This window comes from Austrofundulus limnaeus, unplaced genomic scaffold (assembly GCF_001266775.1).
Source record: "Austrofundulus limnaeus strain Quisiro unplaced genomic scaffold, Austrofundulus_limnaeus-1.0 Scaffold706, whole genome shotgun sequence".
Classification (NCBI taxonomy): Eukaryota; Metazoa; Chordata; class Actinopteri; order Cyprinodontiformes; family Rivulidae; genus Austrofundulus; species Austrofundulus limnaeus.
In genome coordinates this window covers 31,987-40,680 of record NW_013953108.1, presented here as the reverse complement: position 1 = coordinate 40,680, position 8,694 = coordinate 31,987, and the positions used below count along the sequence as shown (strand labels likewise).

General features: G+C 44.1%; 1 protein-coding gene and 1 long non-coding RNA gene across 3 annotated transcripts in view; both read left to right on the top strand.

Annotated features, from left to right (window-relative positions):
- The first annotated feature begins 187 nt into the window (after positions 1 to 187).
- LOC106532003 (uncharacterized) lies at positions 188 to 1,770 on the top strand. Its single transcript, XR_001312012.1, has 2 exons — positions 188 to 365; positions 440 to 1,770. It is a non-coding gene; the product is annotated as an uncharacterized LOC106532003 (long non-coding RNA).
- A 5,304-nt stretch (positions 1,771 to 7,074) lies between these two features.
- The window catches only part of LOC106532002 (uncharacterized), a 4,014-nt gene continuing 2,394 nt past the window's right edge, over positions 7,075 to 8,694 (top strand). For both annotated transcript variants that reach the window (XM_014027979.1, XM_014027978.1), the window contains exons 1-3: positions 7,075 to 7,150; positions 7,689 to 8,045; positions 8,138 to 8,262. In XM_014027979.1, the coding sequence (XP_013883433.1) occupies positions 7,078 to 7,150; positions 7,689 to 8,045; positions 8,138 to 8,262 (555 nt within the window). In that variant the 5' untranslated portion in view covers positions 7,075 to 7,077. The remainder of the gene's footprint in view (positions 7,151 to 7,688; positions 8,046 to 8,137; positions 8,263 to 8,694) is intronic.

The window sequence follows — 8,694 nt, the reverse complement described above, 5'->3', positions numbered from 1 at the left end:
CATATGTATAAAATCCCATACAATATAAAAAAGTGGACATAAAAACATTTTTATCATTTATATTCCAGTGACTAAAATAATATTAAACAGAAGTCTTAAATGTTGTTTCTGACTGGTTCAAACAGAGTCTGTTATATCCGTGCCTTTAGCACTAATGTCTTTTGTTCACTGATGAAAACCAGGAACAGATGATGACACACGTGATGGTATATCCTGCAGCAGTGGCAGCTACACCTGTGACTGGGACAGGCTCACTTATGTGTCACTGACTGTTTTCAACGTGTCTAAAAATGAGAATTACACAGTTGGGCTGTCGTCAAACTGTGGGATGGATTCTTCTGCTCCTATCACAGTACAACTGGACGGTGAGTGATGGTTGTGCATTTGTTCAGKCATGCAGAACAAGCTGTTTTTAAATGAAGTGTTTTTGTTTTGTCAGAGACTGTGCTGCTGCAGGAGCTCAGCACCAATAAGACCCAGCAAAGAGACGAGACCCCCTCACACAGCACACCCGTTGTGCTTGCTGTCCTCGCTGCAGCCACTGCTGCAGCTGCTCTGGGTTTTCTTTATAAATACTGCAGGAGTAAAGAGAAGGGATGTAATAAAACCCCACATAATTCATGTGCCTATGTGTAGAAACTTCAATCTAACATTAACTTGTTGTAAWAATGTATTTGGCCTGAGTGATTGTGGTTCAGGTGGTTTGTGTAGCTGAAGAACACAACATCAACTACATGAGTGTTGTGAAACAAGACATTCCTGCTGCTGAATATTAATGTAAATAAATGTACAGATTATTTATTGACAGTGTGTCCTGGAGCTTTACATTTTGTCTGATCTGCAGGAGTTCTCMGTCTGAAATGATTTGTTTTTGTTGGTTTGATAAAAGGATAATATAATGGAAAAAACATATTATCTGTTAACTGACGTTAAGTTCTGGTTAAAGTTCTCTCTGGCCTCATTAACAGGAGGGCGAGTCTTCACAGTTGTTTTTATAAAAACTGTAGTTTTCTTTTTCATTTTCAGAACATTAAGCTGGGCAGAGCAGGAGCATTGATTTTCTGTCAAAACTTTAGAAATAATAAAACACTGAAGTGTAAACCTGATCTCTTTAAGAGTTATTTTTCACTACAATAAGCTCACAAAGCCAGACGTCTTATGGAAATGTCACTTCTGTTTTTGTGTTTGTTTTGATTTTGTAATAAATGTGCATGTCATGGTCTGTCATTTCATGCCTTAGTGTTTCAGTGTTTCCCCTGTGTTCTCTGATTGATGCCCCGCCCACACTCACCTGCTTGCCCTTGTGTTCCCCAGGTGTTTCTTGTTTGTAATCATGAGTTTCCCTTTATATTCAGTGTCTTGTGATCTTGTCTTTGTTGGATCACTGTGCTGTCGACCTTGATCATGTCCTGTTCCTGGTAAAACCTTGACAAACTGAGTTTTTCAGCTGCACTGTCAGCTTTTATGATTTATATTAAAGACCTTGCTTTTTGCTTTTTGCCTTTTTCTTTTTGAACCTGGCTGCACGCTGGGTTTTTGTCTCCAGTTCATGACAGTGCAGAATTTGTTTAAACTTGTGTTTGTACTTTGTCATTAAGATGCACTCAGCCCTGAAAAAAGATTAAACGAGTGTATCATCAGGACAGGCTGTTACATAAAGAATATTTTAAAAAGTGAATCATTGTGGAGACTTTCTGAAGTCAGTGACATTTTGTGTTTCTTGTTTCTTAAATTTTAGAAGATGAATGTTATAACACAAAAACTAGTATCTCACTGGGCTTTGACTGTTGGCAACAAGTTAGAAATAAATAATTTCCCCCAAAATTACACAAAYTCTCTGTCCAAATGAGCAGATATGAGTGTTCATCTGAACAGGTGTGGAGAAATGTCTTCTTAGCCACGTTATTGAAGATGTAGGATTGTGGGGCAGGAGATCCACCATACATGGAGCAGGCATGCAGCAATCTACAGCTGGAGCTTGAACAGCTGAAATCATTGAAATTACTGCAGATCGTCCAGCCTCCCTGATACAGCATGGAGCAGCCATGTTTTCCACATCCTTAGGTGTTGGAATATTTGGCAGGTATCTCTGGGTTTGGGAATGATTGGTGGGGGCGGGGCATCAGGGAACAAACAATCAGGAACTGATGAGAGCAGAGAGGAATGATTCATGCATGCAGTGACTGGATGGATGGAGTYTCACAAAGACTGCATGAAAGTGATGTATGGGCAGCAAACATGCAGCAGTYTAATTCAGAGTCCAGAGACCCTGGTGTGTCCCCCTGCTTAACCTGTGGCCCGGGTGGTGAAGAGGACATGGTGCTGCTAGAAACCAGTYTCTCCAAGACAAGGAGCTACAGTATGTCCAAAACAACAGAAGTTAATCATCAAATTCTGACCTGCCATCTGGATTGACTGAGAAAATAGTTCCCCTGAAGAGAAAATACTAGAGCAAATTTAACAGGACTAAGGTCTTTTGAACGGGAATTTAGTGGACGACTCCACTGCAAAACCCTCAAACCTGTATGTAATTCCCTGGGAGGATGGATGGAGCTAAATACAGAACCAACCTGGAAGAAAACCTGTTAAAAACTTTAGACTATAGGGCTGATGTTCAGCTTCCAGCTGGACAACGACCCAAACCCTCCAGTCAGAACTACAGTAGATCAGAGGTCTGCATCCCTGTGGCTGGGATGGACTTGTGACCTGTCCAGAGTGAACCCTGGCCCTGGGCATGGCAACCAGTGACCCTCGTGACCTGAACGTGAAGAAGTGAATACAGATACTGGATGGTTCATGAATAGATGGTCTTCAACCTTGTTCCTCCTGACCCACTGTGCTGCATGTTTCAGATGTTTCCCTGCTTCAACACACCTGACGGTAATAAAGGAGAGGTCAGGCTTCTGCTAAACTTWTTGACATTCTGAGTAGGTWATTTAATTATTTGAAACAGGTCTGCCAAGTCAAAGTRAAGGCCTAAATATAACTGAGATTCAAAAAAAAGACTTGTTGGTACAAGGTTTCCTTTCTGTCTGATGGAGCTTGGTTTATTTGGCAAAGYAAGAACAAACATTTAATCCTCCAGAAACAATACAAATGCCAGTCATCGATGTGTTTTAGATTTTTATTTGTAATAAATATTAAAAAAGAAAACATTTCTTTTGTCTATCACATTAAAGCCCAGTAATGTACTTAAAAGTTTGTGGTTGTAACATGACAAAATGTGAAAATGRTCAACAGGTGTGAATACTTTTTCAGTGAACTGTAAGTTGTGGAATTACTGTTGGACTTACGGTGTGGGTGAACCTTAATCTTTTGTATAAATCTGTGCGACWTGATAGAGCATCTTTCCAAATAAAATGAAAGTTACAGCTGTAACTGCGTTTCTATGAATCCATGATGACTGCCAGAGGCGTGCTTCAAGTACTGAGTGATCATTCTTGCACATGCGCAGGTCGAGAATTAATAAGAACAAAGTCACCTGTGACCTGCCGGTGACCCACGTGACTCAATAAAGTCACYTGACATCCYGCGCTCAATCCCTCAACCTTCTCGCGTTACAAGGATTCTGAGGGACCGAGCGCTKTGGCGGTCATCCAGGATTCATAGAACCATAGTTACAATTGTAACTTTCGTTCTACTTCATCCCTACTGACCGCCAGAGGCGGTGATTCAAGCACTGGATGACTCATGTRAACAAAGTRARGAGGAATCTGTAAAACCCACAACACCACTCACCTCACMGGGATACAGGAGGAAGCTGCTGCAGAATATTTTGCAGGGGATGGGGCACCGCCACATTCACTCTGTAGAACCGAGCAAAGGTGCTTGGTGATGTCCACGAGGCCGCACTGCATATGATGTCCAGCGGCACTCCAGTCATGGCGACCCACGAGGTCGTCAGGCCCCTTGTGGAATGACACTTCACACCCTCTGGAAGTGATTGACCCATCGAGGCGTAAGCCTTAGCGATTAGCCCCACGACCCAGTGTGAGAGTCGTTGCTTAGAAAGGGCCTGCCCTTTCCGAGGGCCTGCATAGCAGACGTGTCTTTCAGAAAGGTGCTGTGGATCTCACATACACCTCCACATACACCACAGAGGCTCTGAGGGGGTCCCAGTGTTAAAACGGGRGAGCTGAAGCAGCWGRGTACTGCCTGCCGCCACTGCCACCTTAGGGGTAAAAGGAACATCAGACCATAGTGTCACACCTGAACCATCCAAGTTCCACCGACAGCATGGCTTGGCTATAGATAGAGCCTGTAATTCGCTCACACGTTTTGCAGAGGCCATGGCCAACAGGAAGGCCGTCTTTAATGAGAGCCATTTGAGGTCTACCGATGTTAGAGGCTCAAACAGGGGTGTCCGGAGACCCTCAAGCACCAAAGAAAGGTCCCAAGCCGGTGCCACAGGCCAGCTTGGTGGATGCAGGCGCCTAGCACCTTTTTAAAATTGAACTATGTCCTTGTTCCGGGCCACTGAACAGCCATTCAGCCTGACATGCCAACAGGAAATAGCCGCTACATATACTTTCAAGGTGAACGGAGACCGTCCCCGATCTAGTAATCCTTGCAGGAAGTCCAGTATGTCAGAGACTGAACACTGTACCGGGTCCTGCCCTATTCCATGACACCAACTTTCAAAGATCGCCCACCTATTAGCATAAACAGCCTGGGTGGATGGTGCCCATGCGTTAGCCATTGTTTGTCCTACCTGTCCAGTATATTCTGAGAAAGTGGAACCAGGCCTTGCAGGGGCCAAACACAGCTGGAGTCGATCTGGATCGGGATGGAGAATCCGCCCCCCAGCTGGGAAAATAGATCCCTCCTGGAGGGGAGACGCATCGTCAAGCTGGAGCAAAGCCTGTARAGCAGAGGAAACTAAGTCCTCGCCGGCCAAAAGGGGGCCACCAAGAGAACCTTGTGGCCCTCCCGAAGAACCCTCAAGAGAGTTGGAAAAATTAGGCTGACCTGGGGGAAGGCATAAAGAAGGGTCTGGGGCCAACTGTGTGCCAGTGTGTCGCATCCCAGAGGGCTGGCTTTGACTGCCAGGGCGAACCAAAGGGGGCAATGAACTGCCTCCTTGGAGGCAAAGAGGTCCACCTCTGCCCTGCCAAAGACTCTCCAGATGTGCACCACCTGAAAGGGCCTTTAGGGTTCTCCTACAAGGTTCAGTAAGAGGCGATTACGCCAGCCAAAGCTGGCGTCTAGCCTGAACCAATGTGGAAAGCGTGCATCCGAGCTCCCTAGTCATAAGTCCAAATGCCTGCAGAGACGCATCAAACAGATCTTGGGTCGAATGGTCCACCATAGCTGCCTCTAGAGAGGAGAACAAGGCTGACATTAAATGGGAAAGAGAGTTCCCAATACAACCCATGCGAGCTCCCGAGTCATACACCTTACAGAGCAGGTCGTCAGTAAGACAACATTGTGGTCGTGGACACCYGACATTAGATRTCAAGGCCTCATCAGGTGGAACAATAAGAGAGGTGATGTCTGGTTCCACAGCAGGCATCTGACCCAACCCAAACTTAGGTGCCTCCTGCATGGCAGCCAGGGCTCTACCATCTGATGTTGGACGTGAAAACGCTTTAGTGTCTTCCCAACAGGCATGCYGTTCCRTRATATASTCKTCTGAAGGAGGGACCARGAAAGRCACGTCTGAATTACGGCGCCYAAAAAAGGCGCTTGAAGCAYTGGGACGAACCTGCGAGACATCTAGCTACAAATGAGAAAGAGCTGTCCTAATTGTAGTSATCACTGACTCCCCTGAGTCCCCCTGGGACATGTTGGACTCTGAACCAGACGCCCTGGATCCCAACTCAGGATGGTCCTCCCYGAATTGTGTACCTGAGGCCGCTACTGAGATGATGTCTTCATCCCGGACCACTCTCTCTGGCTCAGAAGGGGAAACCACACTGCCACCACCAGTGTAGAAAGACTGGAGGAGGGCCTTCATTTGGGCCAGTTCAGATTTAAGTTGAACCATCTCTGTGGACAACKTTTGAGTGTCAGTTTGTCTGGCTCACTTCGCTGGGACCTCAGCAACTGTGACAGTCATCCGCTTCAGGCACMTCYTCTGTTCTGGTATCAATGGGGTCTGCTGCTCTGTGACCCAGTCAGTTGGTTGCTGCAGCACAGCCAACCGTTCCAGCCTSACTGCTCGCGGCATAARGCTACAATTAGGGCACGCGTTATCRGTCAACGCCTCTCTAAGYTGTTCTACATCCAGGCAGGAAGGACACAAATCATGTCCATCGTCAGGCTGGAGCTGAGCCAGACAGGTCGCACAACATAAATCAGCATCGTACTGCTACAATACCTATGACCAATAGTAACAGAAAAAGTCACTCSAGCAGAAAAACGCTACTGGTGACTGTCTCTACAACTCCTCAAGAGTAAATAAAAAAAGACTCAAATTGAGCTGAAAACACTACCGATGAGTCAATAAGCCACAACACTAAGAAATCAAACAATGTGTGGCATCTTAAAGCGAACAGTAAACTGGTGTCGTTGAGAAGAAAACAAACAAACTTYCCAATCGTAGCTTCTATCAACAGCCACTACCTGGTAAAAGTAGCTTGTTTAGCCCCTGGAGGGAGGGCTCACCCACAGCTCCAACCGTGAACGGTCACGAGGCTTCTGGCATCAAGCAATAACGGAAATAGCAGTGGTAACCGTTAAAGCTTGTTTAGCTTAGAACAACCACCTGTACTCCGTTTACCTGCACGCGAGAAGAACAAAGGGACTGAGCGTCGGATGTCACGTGACTTTATAGAGTCACGTGGGTCACCAGCAGGTCACAGGTGACTTTGTTGGTATTAATTCTTGACCTGCGCAAGAATGATCACTCAGTGTTTGAAGCACCGCCTCTGGTGGTAGGGARGATATAGAACTACAAATAACAGAGTTTAACTGCTGTGTAAGAACACACCCACACACAGCTGAAGATGTGACAAGTGTCAATAGTTTCCTCCTCTCACCACAGATACGCCTTTCAAGCAGCAATCAGGCTGTTGATGTGTCAGCTGCTGCATCAGGGTGTCTGTGCACGGGCCGACCTGCTGCAGCCTGGGGTGCATGATGGAAGCCCACTGCTGGACCTGTTTGTGGGGACTCTTCTACTTACCTTTAGTAGTAAACCTCAGTTTAGGTGAGTGTGTTTGCATGTGAGAGAAAGAAGAAGATCTAACAAAGCTGCTGTCTTCAGCAATGAGTCTGAGTCATCTTTTCCTGTTTGCAGCTTCATCCTGTTTCTGCCTTTGGTGCTTTGTCTTTAAAAGAACAATGGTAGAAAAAGTGGTTTGGGTAAAGGTGCTAATACAAGAAATCTATGCTTAAAATGATCATGAAAATGTTTTTTCTAAATGCAAAAATGTTTTTAGAAAAATTCTAAAAGGGAAGCTTCATTTATTAAATGTTACTGGACAGAGTTGGGTTGGGTGTTGGTCAAAGTCACATCCTGTAGAAACCAACCCAAGCATCTGAAATACCAACATGTTTGAAGTTTCAGCATGAATTATTCATGTGCACGGGTTCAAAATAAGTGTCTTAATGTCTATCAAACTGGTTTAAAGTGAACATTTTAATTTTTTTATTAATTAAAAACTTTTTTTTTTCATCATTCGAAACTGTTGTTTGTTTGTTTATTTGATGTAACTCTGTTAATAAAGCTCCATTTCTCTTGGCAGTTTCCCAAAGCCCCTCATCGATCTCTCATGTCAGAGTGAACTCATCTTTTGAGATCACCTGCACATCCCAGCTGCAACCTTTAGGACTGCTTCTGCACAGGTTTTTCTCCGACAAGGACGTTGGCTACCTGTACTTCCACAGTGGAGTCATCAAGAAGACTGTATTTGATCCAGAGTTTGAGAACAGATCTACTGTAACTCCCGTCAAGCAGCAGGAGGGGTTAGGGTTTACAATAAAGCTGTCCCTGCTGGACCTGGGCGACACAGACTTGTATTCCTGCCAGTGGGTTTTTTTCAACGTGGAGTCAAAAAGCAGCTTCAACCGGGAGAGTAACGGCACCYTCATCATAGTTAGAGGTGAAAAACTCTGTCCATCACTCATATTAAAGTGTTTCTTTTGTTGCTTCTTGTTCTACTTTCTTTTTTGTGCTTGATGTTTTTCCTCTCAGATGATCTTCCCCAGGACCAGTGCAAAGACAATATTGTGGACCTGACCTTGGTCTGCCTGAGTGTTGCTGCAGTTATTTTCCTGCTGTTCTTCTTCATCGGAYCTCAGGTTACAAAGTGCCTTAGAGTAAGTGTGCAGAAGGCCGACATGTCCTCCTGATCAAGCATAATGTGAGGCTGATGCTGTGCTTAGATTAAAATGTTTGGACTGATTATGTTGTCCCGTTTAAACAGTCAAAAATTACCATGAATATGTTTGTTTTATTTAACCTTGTATAAGAAAAAAAGAACAGATTTATTTTTCAGTCAGTTTTTCACCAAATGATTCATATATTTATAAATGTCATAGTTTATAAACTAGATATTTAACTTACAAGTTAAATATTTAGTACACAAGCTAAATATTTAACTTGCAACTTAAATATTTAGTTTTGAGTTAAATATTTAAGTTGCAACTTAAATATTTATTTTTGAGCTAAATATTTAAGTTGCAACTTAAATATTTAGTTTTGAGTTAAATATTTAAGTTGCAACTTAAATATTTAGCTCAAAAATAAAT